Raw genomic sequence first — 22,500 nt, 5'->3', positions numbered from 1 at the left:
GGCGGGCGGGGGGAGGAGGGGAGGAAATTACACAAGGGACAAGCAGACCCAGAGAGAGAGAGAGAGAAAGAGAGAGGGGAGGGGGAGGGAAAGAATGGGAGTGAGAAAGAGGAGGGGCAGAAGTAGGCAGAAGAGGCGGCGGCTCGGAGGGGCTTTCGGCGACGGCCTCAGCGGACGAGGGGCACTCCGGCCTGGCAGCGAGTGTCTGGTGGAGAGCAATTGGCACTTCCCGTGGGCGGCGACGGGCCAGGAAGTGCCCCGCTGGACATAATCATGGCCGGCCATCACCTCCATCCGGTGTGGGAGGGGGAGGGGGTGGGCCTCCATCATACCATACCTTCCGCCCACACACACAGCTCCCTTCGATTGCCCGTTGCTCTCTCTCTCTCTTTCGGTCTGCTCTGGTTCTAGCAATCTCTCTCTCTCTCTCTCTCTCTCTCTCTCTCTCTCTCTCTCTCTCTCTCTCTCTCTCTCTCTCTCTCTCCTCCCTCCCCTCCCTCCCTCCCTCCCTCCTCCCCCCTTCCCCCTCCCTCCCTCCATCACTCTCTCCCTCTCCCTCTCTTCCTCCCTGTCTCCCCTCCCTGCCTCTCTCTATCTATCTGTGTGTGTGTGTGAGAGTGTGTATCCTTTCTGTGTATATCTCCACATATCTTATTTCAGTCAGTAGGCTTGTGAACAGGAAATTCCCTATTTTTTTCTCAAGGCGAGATAAGATAATAGTAGCCTAGTGAACAATTCTATATTATCCCTATCACGACGCCTTTTAGAGAGAGAAAGGCAGAGAGAGAGGCAGAGAGAGAGAGAGGGGGGGGGGGAGAGTATGGGGGGAGACTGGCAAACAGAAAGAGACATAGAGACAGATAGAAAGAGATGCTTAGTGACCCAGAAACAGATACAGAGAGATAGATCGGAAGAGTGTGAGGACGTGAGATAAAAAAAAATAAAAAAGAGTGAGTGATAAAAGGCCGAGAAATAATCTGTCGCAGTCTAATTAATATGTAAACCGAAGGCAAGCAACGGAAACGGAACGATAGTGTAATTACGCTTACACACGTGCCTATAATCTCTCATGTCATATTTTTATTCCTATTACTCCAACCCCCTCGTACCTCTCCCTCTGCTTTTTATCTCACTTCCCTCTCTCCCTCACCCTCTCCATCCGTCTGTCCTCTCTCCCTCTCGCCTACCATCCACCTGTACCCACATCTAGGCATATTTTTATTTATTCATTATTCAACCATACAACCCCCTTCTTGCCTACCATCCACCTGTACTCATTCTCCTTTCTCCACTTTGTACCTACTCCGTCTTCTCTACTCTTTCCACCTTTCCATCACCTATCCTGTTCTCCTCCTCCTCCCTTCTGTTCCACTTCCCTTGCCTCCCTACTCCTCCCCTCTCCCCTCGTACCCCCTTCCCTTCTCTATCCCTCCCGTCTCCTAGGTCTTTCCCTCCCTTCCCTCTCCTCCCTCTCCCCTTCCCTTCTCCCCTTTCCTCCCTTCCCTTCTTCCCTCGTCTTTCCCCAGTCACGCCCTACGAGAATTTGACTTAAAACGTTTCTTGCTGGCTTGACTGGCCCTGCTGTCTCCCTCGCCTAGTGCCAGACTGCCGTAGAGTGCCGGTGAGTGCCGGGGAGTGCCGGGCCGTTCAGCTAGGAATCTCGGACGTACGTGTTGTGGGGTCCTTACTGTTCTAGATGTATTTCCTTTTTTGGGAGAATAGGGGAAGGAGGAGGAGAGGGGATAAGAGATATTAGGAGAAGGGAATAGGAAAGAGGACGGGAATAAAGGACGGGGAAATAGAGGGGATGGAAGAGGGAATAAGGGAGGGGGGAAGTGATGGAATGGAAAATTATTAAAACCGATAAGTGAAGAGAATAAGAGAGTATAATGAGGGAAAAGAGAGAATGGAAGAGGGAATAAAAAAAATGAGTTGGGGAATGCGATCATATGAAAGAGGGAATAAAAGAGAGAATGAAAGGGAGAAGAAGAGAGAAAAAGATTGGGAATAAGACATAAGATTAGGAATAATAGATAATGAAAGGGGGGATAAGAGATAATGAAAGGGGAACAAGAGAGAATGAAAACGAGAATGGAAGGTAATAACATCGAAGAGCGCATGTCCACGCGGCGACACGAAAGGGTGGGGTAGAGGGGGGGGGGGGGGCTAGAGACGTCGGGGCAAGGGTCAGGTAAAGGAGGAAGGGACAGGTGAGGTCCCGCGCCGAGCACGTCACCCTCACCCCCCCCCCCCCTTCATCCCCCCTTCTCACCCTCCCTTTCTATCACCTACCCAACTTTTACCCCCCACCCCGACCCTACCCACCCTACCCTACCCTACCCTACCCTACCCTACCCTACCCTACCCTCTTCTACCCTACCCTACCCTACCCTACCCTACCCTACCCTACCCCTATACCCCGAATCCTCTATACATCCATATTGAACCCCAACTACCCGTTTATCCCTTCTTTTATTCATTCTCTCTTATTCCCCCTTTCGTTCTCTCTTATCCCCCCTTTCCTTCTTTCTTATTCCCCCTTTCGTTCTCTTATTCCCCCTTTCGTTCTCTTATCCCCCCTTTCCTTCTTTCTTATTTCCCCTTTCGTTCTCTCTCTTATTCCCCCTTTCGTTCTCTCTCTTATTCCCCCTTTCGTTCTCGCTTATTACCCCTTTTATTCTATTATTCATAACCCCTTCTCCGCCCATACCCTCCCCCCAATACTCCCCTTCCCCCCCCTCTTTTTCCAGCCCCCTACCCTTACCCTCCCCCCATACACCCATACCCTTGCCCCCCATACCCCATATACCCTTATCTCTCCCCATACCCCTCCTCCTTCCCCCTCCCCCCCCCCTCCCCTGTCTGGGTCTTCATAATTTATGTAAATCCTCGGGGCAGCCGCACCTGTAGTCGCGTACGAACCTGCGCTAAATCTGACATTTTTATTTTTATTTTATTTTCTTGTATTTATTTGTATATTTGTTTTTTGCATAAATTATTTTCGCGGTGGCTAATTTTTATGTGTGTTTTTTTTTTTTAATATTTTTAAGTTAAAGGTAGCGGTCGAATTTATTCTTGTGGTTTTTATTTGTTTTTTTAATCGTATTTTCAAGGATTTCTTCCCCTTGTATTTAGGTATTGTTATTGGCATTCGTCAGTGTATTGCGGTTATTGTTATTGATTTTGGCTTTTATTATTATTTATTGATGCCGTCGTTGCGATCGTACACTGGTTGTATTTATAATTAGCGACCTTTATGATAACCATGAAGAAATACCTACGCAAAAGATTTACACATTTCTCCGTTGACTTACATGTTGCAAACATTAAAATTAATTGCCCATCCACCGAGTCTGATCAACATATCTTTAAATATATATCGCTTGTGGACCAACGGCCTGATTAAAAAATGAAGTCTTTAAAGAGGGTGAAAACTGCTCTTTTTTCACACCTGTGTTTATAGGTAGTGAAAGGGGGGAGGGGGCAGGGGGAAGGGGGGGGGGCGAGCTCTCGTCAACAAGAGTGAAATGTAAAGGAAAGAAAGTGATTTGAATTCGTGCGTACGTTATTGTCTTTGTTGTTATATTTGTTAGTGTTATTGTTTTTTTGCTATACAGTTTATCCAAGGAGAGGAATGGGGAGGAGAAGAGAAGGTTGGGGGTGGAAGCTGACCTCTATCTGTACCAACTACTGATGCTCATGAGACGGGTCTTGAAGGAATTATTTTTATGACCAGCGTGTTTTTTTAGTGTTGTAAATATTGTTTATTTCAGTGTGTTGAATTATAGCGAGTGATGACTATGGAAATGATGCTGACGATTTTGTGGAAAGTGCATACTAATGAATATTGATTATATGCTAATTATGGGGATCTGGAGAAACGAGAGAGAGAGAGAGAGAGAGAGAGAGAGAGAGAGAGAGAGAGAGAGAGAGAGAGAGAGAGAGAGAGAGAGAGAGGGAGAGAGAGAGAGAAAGGGAGAGAGAGAGAGAGAAAGGGAGAGAGAGAGAGAGAAAGGGAGAGAGAGAGAGAGAAAGGGAGAGAGAGAGAGAGAAAGGGAGAGAGAGAGAGAGAAAGGGAGAGAGAGAGAGAGAAAGGGAGAGAGAGAGAGAGAAAGGGAGAGAGAGAAAAGGGAGAGAGAGAGAGAAAGAAAGGGAGATGGAGAGAGAATAAATAGAAAGAGAGAGAAAATATAAGACGGCGCTAGGCACGAAATGCATGTAGATTGGCCGAGATGAAAGGGCGCGCGCACTCACACGCACCCACAGACGCGCGCGCCATCTGCGGGTGACCACCGGAACCCCACGCTTCCCCCCTGTCCCTGTCCCTCCCCTCCCTATCCCTCCGGCGCCCCCTCCCTTTTCCCCCTCCCGCGCTGGTGTGCGATCGCGGCCGACCCTGTCACATGCGGCCCCCGAAGTTCGCCGTGTGTGGTGCGGCCGCCGAGAGCTCCTCCTCCGTCGCCCGCCCCACGCCGCCTCGCTCGCGTCGCCGACTCTCGCTCCTCCTCCTCCTCCTCCCCCCCTCTTCCTCCTCCTCGTTGTCGTGCTCTTCTTCCTCCTCCTCCTTAGTAGGCCTACGCGCGGCTCGGCTGCGGACTGCTCTTCCGCGCTGCTGCTCCTCCCGCCGATCGAAAAGTGTGTCGCTGTCATCCCGTGTTGTTGTTTTGTGTTTGTTTGTTTACAAGCGAGACTTACTCGAACGAGGAATTGGAGAGGGTGATAAAGAAACGGGAGGCGAAGTCGTCGAAAGGATAGTGGAAAGAAAGTTGATAAAAGTTGAGAGAGTGAGAGAGATAGTGAACTTGTGATCTTGGAGTACTAGAGTTGACCTCCGTCGACCTCTCCCGACGAGGCGTTCAACTCGACCCCCTCCCGACGAGGCATGAGTGTCCCCAAGGCCTCCGCAAGGACGAGGACGAGCACGGGGTCCCTCTCAGGAGTCCCAGGCGATGCAGGAGGGCACGATAACGATAAGAGTGTCGCGGCGTTCGTGACTCGGCCGGTGGAAGGGAATCCGAGAGAATTTCGTTAATCTAGAAGCCTTAACCTGGACTTAACTAAAGAAACAGGATCCAATACAAGAAAAAGTGGTGTCTATTTTTTTCTATTGATTGGTCTGAAAGCGAGAGAAAATCAAGGGCGAGAAATTTGCCAAGCGTAAAGAACGGAGGAACATGAGAAGTGTTGAAAATACAAGTGGGAAAAAACACGAGAATGTCAGATAATGAGTGGCGGTGAGGAAGGATACAAGAAAAGTGTGAGTGTCTGGTCTTTGCGTGTGTGAAGTCTACGCGAAACGCACGCCCGAGATGGAGTCCTCAGGTAAGAGAAGCTTCGTCGCTTCATAAGTTTTAAGACAGTTATTAAATCTTAGTAGTCTTGGGGAAGAGATTGCGGTGTCCTGAGTGTTTATATCTATTCGTCTTTGGATTCTGAATAATGGGGAAGAAGTGATCTTAATTACTACCCTAAAGGACAATAAGGAATGTACTGTTACTTTTCATAATATATAGACAATAACAATTATTAAAGTTCGTTTGTGTTAATGAAATTGGTATTTGATATTAGGTTGTTATTATGAAAACAATTCGATATTTGTCCTCGATAACCTGAATTTTCGTATCAGTGATGCTTTGCATTTTATTTCTTGTTGAATAAAACAAACAATCCTGTAGCTTTTATCGTGGAATGGAACTCTCGCTTTAAATTTTCTGTTTATTCTTTATTTCTTTTCCTAGTATTTTGATTTTGTTTCTATCTGAAAAGCGATTTGCACATATGTTCGTGATATACAGGGAAGAAAGATACTTGAAATGATGTGTGGTTATTACGGGATTGATTTATGTATTATCTTTTGTATTTTAACGAGAGAGAGAAGAAAGAAAAAGAAATGCAGTGTTTTCCGCGTGGTCGTCATATACACGTGTTTTCCCGTTTTCTTAATCCTACCATCACTTCCCAATAGAAAACGAAGATGTTAATAGAGGAGAAAATGGGAAGGAATGATAATGGCGTGACTCGAATCGACTTCGTTTTAATGGTACGGCCTTGACCTCTCTCTCTCTCTCTCCCTCCCTCCCTCCCTCTCCTTCTCCCTCTCCCTGTCCCTCTCCATCCCTCCCTCCCTCCCCTTTTTGTTTTCTCCGTTGTATTGTCTCTCTTTTCACTCTCGCCTCTTTACCACCCTTCCTCCCTCTCTCAAACCCTCTATTTTATCCCGTTTGTTCTCCCATCTCCCTTTCGTCCTCGACATTGTCCCAGATTCCCCCGCCTTTATCTCTCGTTAAACGAACGTTTCGCGTAGAATCTGTCTCCATTTCGGCAGACAGCGAACCTTATTACCTTGAATATGATGCGCAGTTGTTTTATTAAGTCACGCTGTATCTTTTTGTTTTATGTATGTATTACCTTTTCGTTGTTAAGCTAGTGGATTTTATTTACCTTACTTACTCTGGGCGAAGCACTAAGTGGCGTTTCTACTTGTTTATTTAATTATAATTGGTGTCTTAGTGATGTTATAAGCGTATGCTGGGGATGAAAAGGGAGGTGGGTGTGATGATGTCATTGATATGCTTGGATTATTTTATTATGCCGGCGTTGAAGTCTCTAAATGTGGTTATTATGTGGGGAAGAAAGGAAGGTAAACGTGAATACTGTGATGATGATAACCACATTTTTAATGAAACGGAATGTTTGAGTAAAGAAAGATATATAAATTGATATGTAGATAGACGGATTCGTTGAGACTGATAGATATGTAGATAAATAGGCAGACTGAGTGATAGACAGATAGATAGATGAAACGATCTATATGTGGTAAACGTAACGATTCTATCATAACGAGAGACAACGTCCAGAGCGCCGGGCAAGTTCAGAGAGGCAGTGCCAGGCAGCGGCGATGGCACTGCGATGACTCTGCGAGGGCACCGGACGTGGCACAACTGCTGCGGGTCGCCCTGTGGCGGATCTGTCCTGGGGTAGGATGTGCTGGGGGGGGGGGGGGGGTGTTGTGTATGTATGTCCTGTGTGTGTGTGTGTGTGAGAGTGAGTGTTTGCGTGTACGCGTTTTCTTCAGCTCTAACTTCATAATATTATCTCGCCATTTTGTTTTTCTTGTCTTATTTAGCATCTCGTGATATCACGATTTGCTTGTTGGCACTCCCATTGTTTCTCTCTTTATGGCTTGGCGCCAGATGTAGCGGTGCACTTACTGCACAAGGTGAGCACACAGCTGTTGGGCAAGTGTTTGGACGAAATGAACTCGCCCTCTCGCTATCGATCTGTCTATTTTTCGGTCTATATCTTTCCTCCTGTTTTGATATGTCCGTTTGTCTTTCGCTAGTTGCCTCCTCTCTTCTCCTCTCTCTCTCCTCGCCCTTTTCTATCCTCTCTCTTCTCCCTTTTCTCTCCTTTCTTCTCCCTTTTCTCTCCTCTCTCTTTTCCCCTTTTTTCCCTCTCTCTTCTCCCTTTGCTCTCCTCTCTTTTCCCCTTTTTTTCCTCTCGCTTCTCCCTTTTCTCTCCTCTTTCTTTTCCCTTTTCTCTCCTCTCTCTTCTCCCTTTTCTCCCATCTCTCTTGTCCCTTTTCTCCCATCTCTCTTGTCCCTTTTCTCCCATCTCTCTTGTCCCTTTTCTCCCATCTCTCTTGTCCCTTTTCTCCCATCTCTCTTGTCCCTTTTCTCCCATCTCTCTTCTCCCTTTTCTCCCATCTCTCTTGTCCCTTTTCTCCCATCTCTCTTGTCCCTTTTCTCCCATCTCTCTTGTCCCTTTTCTCCCATCTCTCTTGTCCCTTTTCTCCCATCTCTCTTGTCCCTTTTCTCCCATCTCTCTTGTCCCTTTTCTCCCATCTCTCTTGTCCCTTTTCTCCCATCTCTCTTCTCCCTTTTCTCCCATCTCTCTTCTCCCTTTTCTCTCGTCACTCTTCTCCCTTTTCTCTCGTCACTCTTCTCCCTTTTCTCCCATCTCTCTTGTCCCTTTTCTCCCATCTCTCTTGTCCCTTTTCTCCCATCTCTCTTGTCCCTTTTCTCCCATCTCTCTTCTCCCTTTTCTCCCATCTCTCTTGTCCCTTTTCTCCCATCTCTCTTGTCCCTTTTCTCCCATCTCTCTTGTCCCTTTTCTCCCATCTCTCTTGTCCCTTTTCTCCCATCTCTCTTGTCCCTTTTCTCCCATCTCTCTTGTCCCTTTTCTCCCATCTCTCTTGTCCCTTTTCTCCCATCTCTCTTCTCCCTTTTCTCCCATCTCTCTTCTCCCTTTTCTCTCGTCACTCTTCTCCCTTTTCTCTCGTCACTCTTCTCCCTTTTCTCCCATCTCTCTTCTCCCTTTTCTCTCGTCACCCTTCTCCCTTTTCTCTCGTCGCCCTTCTCCCTTTTCTCTCGTCGCTCTTCTCCCCTTTCTTTCGTTTCTCTTTTCCCCTTTTTTCGTCTCTCTTCTCCCTTTTCTCCCATCTCTCTTCTCCCTTTTCTTCCGTCTCTCTTCCCTCTCTCCTCCCTCCCTCCCTCCCTCAGAATAGTGCGTTATCATGGGTATGACGAAATGACTTCAGGGGAAGTTTTGTGTCCTTGTTCACGTACGTACACAAGTGTAATAGTGCTTAGAGTAATATGATGTCTTGTAGGCGGGATGGCGGGGCGGAGTGTCGGCGTGGATGCGGGGCCGGGTTGGGCGTGGGGATTGGGTACTGGATGTGGGCGTGAGGGCTTGGTGTGGGCGTGAGGGATTGATGTGGGCGTGAGGACTGCTTTGGGCGTGAGGGATTGATGTGGGCGTGAGGACTGGTGTGGGCGTGAGGACTGGGTGTGAGTGTGAGGACTGGGTGTGGGTGTGAGGACTTGATGTGGGTGTGAGGACTGGGTGTGGGCGTGAGGAAGGATGATGGTTTGAGTTATGGTGATAGTTACGCTGTTGATGGTTGGGTAATGACGGTCGCTGGTGGCTGGTTGTCTCGCTCGCTTTAATTGACGGATGCAGAGGGCGCTGCGGGGGGGACATGGGGGAGGGGGGGAGGGGGTTGTTAGCCCTCCTCGTCGTCGTCGTTTTCGTTGTCGTTGATTATATATTCCTCTCCCTTCCCTTCCCTTCTCTTCACTTTATCCTCTCTCCTCACCTTCTCCCCTCTTTCTCTCTTCATATACCCTCCCTTCGTCTTCATTCTTAACTTCTTTCTACCCTCCCACCATCGCCTTCCCTTCTTTCATTTTCTTTTCTTTTCTCCTCCCTCCTCTCTTTCCCATGTTCCCCTTGCTTCCCTCTTGCACCCTCCTCCTTTCCCCTCCTCCTCCCCTTTCCCCTCTCCTCTCTCCTCTTTCCTCTTTCCTTCTCCCTCCTTTATCACCTTCCTATCCCCTCCTGTTCCTCCTCTTCCCTCCTCTCTTCTCTCATCGTACTCCCCTCTTCCTCACTTCTTTCTCTCTTTCCTCTTTCTCTTATCCTTCCTCCATCCGTTTAACCCTTTCCCTTTTCGTTTTCCCTGCTTCCCCCCCCCCTCCTTCTTCTCCTCCCCCTCCTCCTCCTCTTTATCGCTTCCCCCCTCTTCTTCCACCTCCACCTCCCCCACCCCATCCCCGCGGGCGTCCAGTACCTGCATCATCTTGCAAGAGAGGCCCCGACACAATTGAGGGTGGCAAGTGATAGTGATAGTTTAAGGTTCCTTGGCAGTTATGGCTAACGTCTGCCGGGCTGGGTTATGGGGGGAGGGGGGGGAGAAGGGGAGGGAAAGGGGGAAGATAGTAGGAAAGGAGGGGAGGGAAAGGGGGAAGATAGTACGAAAGGAGGGGAGGGAAAGGGGAGAAAGGGGGGTAGACGAGAGGGACGGGTGGAGGAGGAGGATCGTAGGAAAGGAAGGGGTAGATCGGAGAAAAGAAGGGGGGGAGAAGAGAACTGAAAGGAGGGGGAGGTGGAGGGAGTGTGAAGGGGGGAGGGAGGGAACAGGGTAGGAACAGAGGAAGGAAAGTAATATGGCTGGAGAGGGCGAAATGGAGGGCAGGAGATGGGTGCTGAAGAGGACATTGGTTTTAATGACATGGAGAGAGAGCGAAAGAGCGAGAGCGAGAGAGATAGAAAGAGAGGGAGGGAGAGGCTAGGACAAGCAAGTCTGCCTGTGTGCGTGCGTCCATTTGAGGGGGAACGCGAATATTGAGACGCCTTTCTGCGTGCTTGAGTGCTTAGGTGCGTGCTTGAGAGCGTACCTGCGTGTCCAGTCCTTTACGGCCTTAACAGTTGCGATCTCTTGTGCGTAAGCGTTGGCTGCCGCTGAGCCGGGCGGTGCTCGGTGGCACCCCGGCCGCTCGTCGTGTGTCGTGGCATCGTCTCAGAGGATTTTGGCACATAACTGTGATGGCATTATCCAATGTTCGTGCATTGTTGCAGGGTGCCGTTGCAGGGTGCCGGGGCATTGTGACGCGTCGCTCAGTGGCATCATGGTGCGTGGTAGTACCTCTTTGCGGCGTGTAGTGGCACTGCACTGATTCAGGGGGAAGGGGGTTGGCATTTATGCGGGACTGGCAATGCGCTGCGAGTAAGTGGTTCGGTAATGGTAGTAATGTGGCTCATAGTCTGGCCTTGCAGTGAGTGCGCCGGCTAGTGAAGGCAGCATTATGCTCGAGGGTGGCACTCGCCGTGGCACAGCGCCTCGAGCACCGTCTGTCGCGAGAGGCACCTCCGCCGACGGCTCTCGGCTTCGCGATTGGCACCCAAGCACGGCGAACTGCCCCGCCCCTCCCTCCCCGCGCCCCCAGCGACCCCCCATCGCGCTGACGAGCGCGAAGGGGCGCGGGCTGCCGGCGCGGGCGTGCATGGGTGTGGTAATTGGCAAAATGGGTGTAATCGGGCGACAATTGCCATTTCCCGCCCCCGCCCGCATGGCGGCCGCCGTGACGCTGCAGCGCCCCAGGGCCCACCGGAGATGCCTCGTTGTACCGCCGCGCCTCCGGCCTCCTCCCTGCCCCTGCCTCCGGCTCGCCCTGCCTCTCTGGCACCACGGCACTCGGGCACTCTTCAGCTCCTCCCCCTCTTCAGCCTCCTCCACCCTCCCTTCGCTTCGTTCGTTGTCTCGTTTGGCTCTCCTTCCCTTTTTCCAGAGCTCTCTCTCTCTCTCTCTCTCTCTCTCTCTCTCTCTCTCTCTCTCTCTCTCTCTCTCTCTCTCTCTCTCTCTCTCTCTCTCGCTCTCTCCCCTCTCCCCCCTCTCTCCCCTCCCCCCACAGGAAAGGGGAAAGGAGAAGAAGGGGAGGGGGGGGGAGGGAGGCAATAAAAGAAAGCCTAACAACGGGTACAAGAGGGGGGGGGGGGGTTAAGAGACATAAGGGTATGCAAATTGTCGTTGTATGGGCACTGGAGGGAAGATGGATAGGGGGGCAGAGGCGGCGGGGGGGGGGGGGGGTGTAAGAGGCGACGTAACGAGGGGGAGAGTATGGGGGAGTAGGATGGGGAGGGGGGGGGTCAAGAGCTGAATTGGGCACGTGATCAAGTGAAAGAGTCCAAAGCAAGAGTGACGGCCGGGCACATGTCAGGGTGATGGGGGGATAGGGGCTCGTAACTGACACATTCTTTGGCACACACACACACACACACACACACACACACACACACACACACACACACACACACACACACACACACACACACACACACAAATACACGTACACAAATACACGTACACAAATACACGTACACAAATACGCATACACACACACACACACACACACACACACACACACACACACACACACACACACACACACACACACACACACACACACACACACACACACAACATACGCACACACACACACACAACATACGCACACAACATACGCACACATGCACAATAAAGGCACTGGAGCAGTCGAGCAGAATTACACAAAACACGTGCAAATACGCAACCTTTTTACGCACAACATTTTACGCTCATACACACACACGCACACACATAAACACGCGCATCTTGCCCGAGCGAACACGTGCGTACATACTCACACGTAACCCATTCAAACGCGCGTGTGCGATGCTTGTCAGCGGAGATAAGATAAAAGTGGTCTTGCTGGAGCAGTCTCGAAGAGGAAGGACAAAAAAAAAGTATATATAAGTGGTTTTGTGTGTGTACGTGTCAGCAGGTGTGTCTGTTCTGGGTGGGGGAGTAGGAGGGGGGGGGGAGTATGTGTCTGGGTGAATGTCATCATGTGTGTGTGTGTCTTGGGGAATGTCAGCAAGTGTCTGTGTCTGAGGTCGGGAGGGGTTGCTTGTGTCAGCATGTATGTCTGAGGTTGGGATAAGATGTCAGCGTTTATGTCTGTGGTATGGGTAAGAGTTCTGGCATTTGTGTCTGTCTAGGGTACGTCCTTGCTTGTGTGTCTGTGTGATGATGTGTCCTCGTGTTGTCTGCCAAGAATAGTATGTGTCAGCGTCTGTGTCTGAGACAGAAGTAGGATGTCTGTTATCTATGCCAGTCGGTTTGCGGTCTGTCCGTTCCTCATATTTGGTCGGTCTTTTTTCTTGTCTCTTGATTGATTCTCGCTTAGACGGATTGTCCGAGGCTGTTGTCTCTAGTCGCCCCCGGCCTCTCTCGCTGTAGCCGTTCACTGCTAAGCTATCGTGACATTCAGCATTAGCAGTAATAAAAAATATATACAGTATTGTTTTATTTTTTGTTGTCGTCATCCCATTTAATATCCATCATCCTTAGTCGTTATCGTTATTACTATAACCCTTAGCCGCGTCTTCGCATCCTCACTCATCCTCTCCTCTCTTCGCAGATGGCATGGTGAACAACATCACGCTGTGGCAGTTCCTGCTGGAGCTCCTCCTCAGCAACCAGTACAAGCACATCATCACGTGGACCAACTCCGAGGGCGAGTTCAAGCTGCTCAACGCGGAGGAGGTGGCGCGCCTGTGGGGCCTCCGCAAGAACAAGACCAACATGAACTACGACAAGCTGTCCAGGGCGCTGCGCTACTACTACGACAAGAACATCATCAAGAAGGTCCTCGGGCAGAAGTTCGTCTACAGGTGAGCTGTTCGAGGCCGGTCTAGTGCTGCTGTTTTTGGTGGTCACGAGCGGGAGTCAGATTCGGATGATCACCATTGTAGTTACTCTTATTATTAATGTCATTGATATTGATATTGTGAATTGTGAAATACATCTACTCTCTACTCTCTACTCTCCTTCTCCCTCCCTCCCTCCCTCCCTCCCTCCCTCCCCCTCTTTGCTTAGTACACAACACCCGCTTTCGCCGCCTCTCGCATCACTTATGGCGCTCAATTAGGGAAGGATGGCAGCAGGGGAAGGGAAAGGGAAGGGAGAGAACGCTGCAAAATAGCGGTTCCAGATGGGAGAGGAGGACTAGAAGCATGCTCAAGCCCCTCCTGCAACGCCGTCGGGAGGAAGAACTCTTGGGTCGCAGACTCCGGTGGGCTCTAAAGACTTGTTAATGGCCATGAGCCGGGGAGAGGGACGTGCTCCTCCCATCGGCCGAACTTACGTGGCGGACATTTCATAAGCCGGGCAGCGAGGCCTTGATAAGGGAATCAAATTTAGACTAACGGGGATAAAGAGGAAGTCGACTGGGCTTCTCCTCTTCAGCTGCCCCCCCCCCCCCCTTGAGGTGGAGGGGGAGCGAGCGTCCAGACTCCAGCAGGAGGCAGACCAAGAGGAGCGAAAGAAAGAAAATGGAAAGAAAAGCCTGATTAGACCTGGCCTCATTTCGCCCATGGCAGACGTCTAAAAAACAGGACTAAGGAAATGATAGTAACATTGATGATGGTAATAGTAGTAGTTAAGCTGATAATGATGACAGTAATGAGACTAGTAATGATGCCAATGGTGCCAATAATCTCGATCCGCCACACGACAGAGAGAGCGCGCCCCGCCCTCGCCGGCCGCGGAGGCGCTGGCCGCAGGGCGCAAGTGCTTGAGTCCGGCCTTGGGCTCAGGTGACGGCCTGGAGTGTTTTGTTGGTGGCAGCGGATGTGATTGCGATAAGGCCACTGATAGCGCCCGGTGATAAGGGCCGATAACAACCGGTCAGGGTAAAAACTGGCGGTGGCTCTGACATCAGCAGAATAATTGGCCTGGTAAACGGGACGAGGTAAAAATATGAATTAATAAGTGGATAAAAGGGTTGCGACGGCCCTTTCCTGATTCTTGGAAAGGAAAAGAAAAGAAATAGATGATTAAGAATAGATAAGATTTGAAGACATGATCATATATTAATCCATTTCATATATTCATAAGTGCGAATGCACTCTTTTTTTTTTTCTCGAGTTTTTCCAGTCATCTTTTCTTGTAATCAGTTTTTATCAGGAATCAGAGGGGGAGGATATATCGAGAAAAGCTCTTTCTAATTCTCTAAATTCTTCGCGAGATTTTGAGTCGTTAATTTCGAGAAAGGGAGAGAAGAATGGAGATGGAGAGGCAAAGATCTACAGATTGGAGTTAGCGACGAAGGAAGGGGTGGGGGTGATGTTGAGGGTGCCCTTAGGGGTAAAGGGGCAGAGAGCTAAAGGGTAATGGATGAGGAAAAGGATACGGGACAGATTTTAGGGAAGGCAAGTGGGATATGGAGAGGGGGTAGAGACGTGGATAGAGTTCATGATTGGCAGAGGTGATGGGGATAGGGTAAGGGGGGGAGGGCAGGGGGAAGGGGAGGGGGAAGGGGGAGAGGCAGGAGTAGGAGCGAAGGTAGCGATGAGAGGAGAGGAATTAAAAAGAATATAGGAAGAAAGCGATAGGAAGACCAAGTGTTGGTGATGATTGATGGGCTGAGCGATAGGGTTAGGGAAAGGGGGATAGAGGGATAGGGTGGGGGGCAAGGAGGGTGGGGAGGAGGGGGGACCGAGGATAGATAAAAGCCCGGCGGAAATCCCAGCGAGTGAGTTCTATCTCTCGCTCTGTCTCCGAGAAAGCCTCTCCCGGACCGGCCGCTTCGGTCACTAGGGAACACGAGATAACGTTTTTTTTTTTTTTTTTTTTTTTTTTTTTTTTTTTTTCCATGATTATTTTCAATAGATTTATTAATATGATTGTAAGTACACGGTGGGGGGAGGGGGGTTAGGGAGGAGTGGAGTGGGGGGGGTAGTGAAAGAAGGGGAGGAGAGGGGATAGTAGGAAAATAGGAGGAGAAAGGAGGAAAAAAGACTTCAAAGCTAAAAAAATATTAAATGAGATATATTGAAGTATAAGGTTGTATTGTGCGTGGGGGGGGGGGGTGAAGTTGTTTACGAGAAAGAAGTTGGAAATTGAGATTACATTTGCAAGGGGGGTGGGGGGGATAGAGGCTAGAGGGAGAGGCTGATGGTATGGGGGAGGAGGAGGGAGGGGAGGGGAGGGGAGGCGGACCAGGAAGCGGCCTCCGAGCGCCGCCATCCGCCAACTGCGCTCGATGATCAGGTAAAACGCCCAACAGGATCTGCCGGATTGACGTCGGGGCTTAGTGGTCTCCGGCTCTTTCGCTCGCGTCTGTCGCTCGGTCTGCTTAGCTGTCTGTTTCTCTCCCTCCCTCCCTCCCTCCCTCCCTCCTTCCTTCCTTCCCTCCCTCTCCCCCTCTCTCCCCCCTCTCCCCCTCTCTCCCCCCTCTCCCCCCCTCTCCCCCTCTCTCCCCCTCTCTCCTCCTCCTCTCTCCCTCCTCTCTCCCCCTCTCTCCCCCTCTCCCTCCCCCTCTCTCTCCCCCTCTCTCTCCCCCTCTCTCTCCCCCTCTCTCTCCCCCTCTCTCTCCCCCTCTCTCTCCCCTCTCTCTCCCCCTCTCTCTCCCTCTCTCTCTCCCTCTCTCTACTTCTCTCCCTCTCCTCTCCCTCTCTCCCTCTCTCCCTCTCTTCCTCTTGCGTCATTTTATCTCTGGATCCTCCTTTTGTTTAAGCTCTTTCTCTCTCCTTTCTATCGGTCTCGGTCACTTATTTTTTTCTCCTCTTCGATGTTCAAAATTCATTCCATCCCACCCCTCACTTCTCCCTCCCTCCCTCCCTCCCCCCATTCCCCCTTACCCCCGTATATTCCTCTCCTTTCCCTTCCCCCCATCCCCTTTTCCTTTCCCCTTCCCCCCTTCCCCTTTCCCTTCCCCTCTCCCTTCCCCTCTCCCTTCCCCTTCCCCTTCCCCTTTCCCTTTCCCTTTCCCTTCTCCCCATCACCTTTCCCTTCCCCCTCTTCCCCTTCCCCTCCTTTCCCCTCCTTTCCCCTCCTTTCCCCCCCTTTCCCCCCTCCGCCTCCCCTTCCCCGCACCTCATACACGCACGGGGAAACGGTCGCCTCCGCATGCTGACCTTGTGGGCAATTGCTGTATCCTAGACTACTGGCCTGGCACCACACATTGTACTCTGCTGGGGAACCGCCGGTCAGATCTGTTTCTCTGGCTTTTCTTTTCCTTTTCGTTTCTCTTCCCTTCTATGTCTTTTTTTTTTTTTCTTCTTTTTTTTGTTACTGTTTCTTTCTCTTGGTCTCTCTCCTCTCTCTTTCTTTCTTTCTCGTTTTCTCTCTTTTTCTTTCTTTATTTTTCTTCTTTCCCCGTCTCCATTCTTCTCTGCCCCTCCCTCTTTCTCTTATCTTCCCTCCCTCTCTCTCTTCCTCCCACAATTGTCTTTTTCTCTTATCTCTCCTTCTCCCCAATATTTCTTTTATTCTCTGTATAATTTTTCTACCGCCCCAAAGGTCGTCTTACACGTCCCTGCAGTCTCTGAGGCGAGGTCAGCGCCCGGGTCGCCTCTCCCTCCTCTCCCTCCTCTCCCTCCTCTCCCTCCTCTCCCTCCTCTCCCTCCTCTCCCTCCTCTCCCTCCTCTCCCTCCGCTCCCTCCGCTCCCTCCGCTCCCTCCTCTCCCTCCTCTCCCTCCTCTCCCTCCGCTCCCTCCGCTCCCTCCTCTCCCTCCTCTCCCTCCTCTCCCTCCTCTCCCTCCTCTCCCTCCGCTCCCTCCTCCCACCTCTCCCTCCGCCCCTTCCTCACCCTCCGCTCCCTCCGCCCGCGTTAACCTCTGTTCGCCTTGCAGGTTCGTCTCCTTCCCTGAGATCGTCAAGATGGAGAACAAGATTCCGTTCCACGTCAAGATGGAGAGCCTGGGCAGCAACAGCAGTGCCAAGCCCCCAGCAGGAGGCGGCATGTCCCCCTACTCCCCCGGCGGCTCCGGCCTGCAACCCGGCGCACCCTCGCCCTCCAGCAGCCACCAGGGCAGCTCCAGGCTGCCCTCACCCGCCCACGCGCCTACACATCCCCTCACCACACCGCCCCCGGCGCACATAGGCTCATACCCTTCATTAGGTAAGATGCGAATTCATATTTCTACTGGAATTGGCCCCTGAGGTCCACTGAAGTTTTCAAAATGCTTGTATTGAATACATATCCTTTTATTGGCGTTGACGCTCATACGGATCCTAATCGCCGTGTTTCCGCAGGTCCTCTGGCGCACATGTACACCGCCGCCGCGTTCTCCCAGATGGCGGCCGCCAGCCTCGGCGGCTACCTGTCGGCCCTCGCCCGAAGGCCCGAGCCCGAGGCGCCCGTCCCCAGCCAGCCGCAGAACACGCTCTGGCCGCCGGACCTCGGCCAGCGGTCGCCGTCGCCGCCCTCGGAAGACTCCGGCGACGGCCTGCCCTCGGCGCCGCTGCACCTGGTCACGGAGGAGGCCAGCCGCAGGCGCCGCGAGGAGGAGGCGGAGGAGCGCCGCAGGGAGGAGGAGCAGCGGCGCCCGCGCTCACGCTCGCCTCGGTCGCAGTCGCCGTATGCGCACTCGCCCGTGCCCCGCCTGCGCTCGCCCATCCGCCCACGATCCCCCCTGCCCTCGCCACCGCCCTTGTCCCCCCTCACGCCCCCTCCCGTGCGCGAGCATAAGCCGGCGTTGAGCGTGGCGTCGCTTTCGGCGTCGTCGTCGGCGTCTGTGTCGACGGCAGGCAGCAAGGCGGCGGCGGCGGCCAAGGGGCGCTCGGGGCCCAAGCCCAAACCATCGCCGCTGTCCATTGAGGCCATCACGGGGTCGCCGCCCGTGCTGTCGCCGCGCCAGTTCTCGGCCTCGAGCCTCAACACGCCGCTGGTGAACCTGCCGTCGCCGCCGTACAGCGGTGTGGGCACCAAGTCGCCGTACCTGCCGCTGCACCTGTGGCCGAGCCTGAGCCCGCTGGCCAACCTGAGCCCGCACTACGGCTCGCCGCGCAGCCACCACCACTTCACGTTCCCGGCGCTGCCGCAGTACCCGCACCTGCCGCCGCCCGTCGTGTCGCCGCTGCTGTCGTCGACGACGTTCGACTTCTCCGCCCTCGCGTCGCCCACCGAGAAGAGTGCCACTGTGCCCGTCCTCCAATGACCTGAGGCCGTCCCCGCCCCCCGCCCTGCCCACTCCCCACGCTCTACGCCCCCCACCGCCACGTCCAGTGCCAGCAACCTACCGCCGAGGTAGCCCTGCTGGGGCCTAGGGATACGTAGGCTATGTGGTCGAGTTGCTTGTGCCTTCAGGATGTGGTCCTGTAGACTCAGTACAAATAGGACGCGAGGAACCGGCTTCCCGCGCCGCGGTTAGGCAGAGGCGGAGGCGTGGACGAAGGACCAGGTGGACCTGAGCCTCAAGGTGTCCTGCCCGTGAACCTCCACCAATCATGTTAAAGTTGACTTTCTAATAGATTTTACTAATGACTATTTTAATGTAATTATGGGTATTTGACGATTTTTCTTGGATTATTTGTAAAATGTTTGTCAGTCCTGTCTATAGACATGGGATTATTCTCACACTTGACAAGGTCACAAAAAGCCAATGACTGCTGGGCATTTGTTTGTTTGTTCTGTGTATCAGTGGACATCAAGAGAAGCTCTTACACTAACTAAGCCCACCGTTTTACTTGAAAGTGTTAGGCTTAGGTAGTAAAGTTTGTTTGTTTCGACAACCAGTGCCAACTCATCCGAGCTCATGTTAGAAGAGGAGCCGACCCCACTCAGTGGTGCCAATGTTGGGCCTTGATATATATATTTTTTCTAAGTTAATGGGCATCCCGCAGAATGACAAATTCTGTAACCGTGTATTTGGAAGACGTATGCAGACGTTACTGTCGGTGTCTACTTCCCTACGGTGCTTTCATTGTAGGTTTATCGAGTATTTTTAACAACAGTCGCTCTCATTCATCTTTTGTCCCAGTTGATTGTTCAAGAGGCATTTTTTTCACATCAATGGAAACCCGGAAGTTCAGCTGGGATTGACTACTTTGTGGTTTTACTTTCTCATCAGTAGTAGCTGTGCGGTGAAGCGGATGGTGTTGTGAAGTAGTTATATTTAGCGATATTTATTTTTCTATCAGAAATATTTTGATTAGGCTGACTTCGTGTTAGCGTCATTGAGAGATTTTTGTATATTGGTCCAAAATCAGTCGATATGAGTCGACTCACTTGTTTTTCAACATTAAAAATTCCAAGATTATTATATTTCGAATTTTCTAGATAATAGAACTGAACGTGTCCTCACTTGCACAGTAGTTCTACTCGGAACCTTGCCCCCAGACCCTTGCCCTTCACCCCGCAGTGTGCTACAGCGCCCAGACACAACGCAGTGATTTTCAGTGCGGTTGTGGAGTTCACCCGTGAATTTGATTTTACTCTAAAAGCAAAAGCTCTACTGGGAAATAAACCGACTTCTAATTAATGCCTCTTGCGAAACATGACAATCAATATTTCAGCTGGCATCGACCCCATCCTTCGCTTTTCATCATTTCATTTAGTTAAGATGATCCTCATTATGTAAACTCCTTATAGGAGTGTTATTCTTTCTGGAAGGAAATTTTTTTTTCGCTCATCTCATCGTCATCACCACCAGCGCCTTGTGTTTAGAAAAAGACTTTTTGAGAGAAGTCAGATGTTTTTTTTTTCTGTTGATTATTTGTTTGGTAGAAAAATTTATAATCATCCAATTAATAATGTAACAATCATAGTGATAAGTGATAAAATGAATTGTAAGTGTTATTTTGCAATCGTTGTTGGATTATTGAACTGTGATATTGCAGAATAATAACGTCATTCGTTCAACATTCCTGAAGTGAGACCAGTTGACCATTGGCCAGTGTTGTAGTGACGTGGACATGCCATTCGTCGTGTGTTGTATGTTCTTGACGCGGCCATTCCATTGACCAACAGGGTGTGTCTTTTGGTGTGTTTCTTTTTTATTTAATGTCTTGTGAAGAGGGAATGAGAATGTTTTTTGTTTCGTATGCTTAATGGAACTCGATTCTAATTTGTTTTTAAAAAAAATACAGAAATGAATGCCTTATGTAAATAGTTGTACATGACTTAGAGCTGTTAAGTTTAAGTGCCTGTATCACCTGTGTTGTCCTGACATGACCTCCTTTGGGGTGAGGTCACGGGTGGATGCGGGACCCAGAATAATGCATTTTTTTCATTATCTTTTCACTGTAGTTTAAAAGAACTAACGGGTCATCAGGGCCCCCACCCCCTTTCCCCCCCTCACCCGCACACACTCAGCGCTAGTTCAAACTTGGCCTCTTCCTCGCTTTCTCCTTCGACGCCTTTCAGTCCGGCCGGGCAGTGCCTCGGAGCACTCGCCGCGGCCTTTGTACACAGTTGACAGTGAATATGGAAAAAAAGGTTGATGGTGCAACTTGTGCCTTACCGCCGGGGGCACTTCTCCCCCGGTGGACTCTTTACCCCCATCGTCATCAACCCGAACCTCCCACTCCCCCCCACCTCTCTTCCCCCTACCGCTCCCCCAACTCTCCTCCCTCTACCACTCCTCACTTGTGCCTTACGAGATGATCGGGAGGAGGTCGACGAGAGGATGTGTCGCAGGCGCCCTGGATCTCGCGGCCCCCTCCCCCTTCTGTCACGCCCTGAGCCTCACCGCCGTGCCCAACCCAGCTAGCCCCCGGAGTGCCAAGCTGTGCCCTATTGTAAACTAGTGCCATAAACGCACCCAACATCTCAGGAGCTGTACAATCTAGGCTGCTTTTTTTCTTGTTATGATGGACATCACCCCTCCCCCACCCCTATCCCCCATCCTCCCCTCCCGGTCCCCTCTCCCCAGTCCCCGTGCCCTTTTCTTCCACACGAACTGCGTGTAACATCCGTACATGAAGAGTAAATAAAAAAAGTTTTTATTTCTTGTTACTGTTGGCTTTCTTATTGAGGGCAGTTTTTAAAAGAGAGAGAAAAAAAGAGAAATAAACCTATTTTATAAGCATTTTTATAACCATTCAATATAATTTTTTTACACTTTTTTGTACAACTGATCTTCCAAATACAGATGCAACGAAGTGCCAAAACCTCAGAATAACAAACGTTGGGAAGTCAGGGTAGTGAAGTGCAGCCAAGTGTTTCAGGTTGGAAAGATGACGTTATGCCAAATAAGTAAAGACTGCTTGGAAACCTTCACGTGTTGGACAATGTTCTTGAGTGAAAAAAATCGTATTTATTTTTTTGTTTTATTTTATTTTATTTCTTTTCATTTCATTTTGTTCATGAGATAAGAGGAAGTATAGGGCCTTGAATGTATTTTTTTGTTATATGATTTTTAAAAAAAATCGTTTTCTTGTGCCAATAAAGATCAATAGTGTTTTTTAATCAGTGCCGAAGGAGGTTGCATAGCTCAAGTATTTTTATTGTACTCCCCTTGTGATATACACGTGCCATTTGATAATAAAATGGACCAAATTTAAACATGTGTTTTTATTCCACCTGTTGCTCATAGTATGTAGATTTTCAGAAGAATTAGTGTTTTTTTTTAACTAATTTAGTTTTCAATACACGCTCATTTTATACATTGACTCCTATACACACACAAACGCATCCTCGGACACACACGCGTCTGTGGCCTCACACATCCATGAATATGAAAGAGTTCGTGCATCATAATTTTAGTTGAGTTGTTATTTAGATACCACGGAATAACCACTGCTGCATAAGTAGTCCAAAATAATACACAAAAAAATCTCGCATGACAGCTAGATGAAGCTCAAATATATTTTTTTCGCTGAAAATGTTATTGCATATCTAAACAATTTTTAAGAAACCCACATATACTGCTTATTAGAATGAAAATGGCCACACGGAAAATATATGCAAAAGGTGGCCATCGTAATAGACTATCCTGCAACTGAGTAAATATATCCAAACAAATTCCGATGGTCAGTCACGTGCAATGGCGTTGTAATTATGTACACATTGCACGATTTATTGCATAAACAGTTTAGTGCGGATAGATTTGTGATATTCTTGACGGCAATCTATATAAATATTGATGTTCTAAAGACGTAAGAACATGCAGTAGACAAAATAATGAAAACTGAAAGTAGTTCACATAATGATGTTAGTAAACAAAGACTCGGCTAAGCAGGAAACTCGAAAAAAAAAGTATGTAAAGAAAAATACACATGGCGTTAATAAATCAAGACGAGTTGACGGATAGATTACAAAAACGCGAGAGGATGCCAAACTCGGCAGTGAACTATTAAGCCGTGTTTCAGTTGGAATGTGTCGCCATTGTTTTTTTCCCCGAGTGGTCGGCGGTCCGCTCTTCGGCTCAGACACACAAACGCAACCTGCT

At 50.1% G+C, this 22,500-nt stretch overlaps 1 protein-coding gene across 3 annotated transcripts in view; it reads left to right on the top strand.

Moving 5' to 3' along the window:
* LOC125036839 (ETS domain-containing protein Elk-4-like) overlaps nucleotides 1-21,614 on the top strand; it is a 49,055-nt gene extending 27,441 nt beyond the window's left edge. For 2 of the 3 annotated variants that reach the window (XM_047629714.1, XM_047629715.1), the window contains exons 3-5: nucleotides 12,744-12,996; nucleotides 16,960-17,228; nucleotides 17,363-21,614. In XM_047629714.1, coding sequence (XP_047485670.1) covers nucleotides 12,744-12,996; nucleotides 16,960-17,228; nucleotides 17,363-18,267 — 1,427 coding nt within the window. In that variant the 3' untranslated portion in view covers nucleotides 18,268-21,614. Of the gene's footprint in view, nucleotides 1-4,402; nucleotides 5,323-12,743; nucleotides 12,997-16,959; nucleotides 17,229-17,362 lie in introns of those variants that run through there. The other variant, XM_047629716.1, reaches the window with a different exon arrangement.
* The last annotated feature ends 886 nt before the right edge of the window (nucleotides 21,615-22,500 follow it).

The sequence above is a fragment of the Penaeus chinensis genome, chromosome 22 (assembly GCF_019202785.1).
Source record: "Penaeus chinensis breed Huanghai No. 1 chromosome 22, ASM1920278v2, whole genome shotgun sequence".
Lineage (NCBI taxonomy): Eukaryota > Metazoa > Arthropoda > Malacostraca > Decapoda > Penaeidae > Penaeus > Penaeus chinensis.
This window is presented reverse-complemented; position numbering and strand designations above follow the sequence as displayed.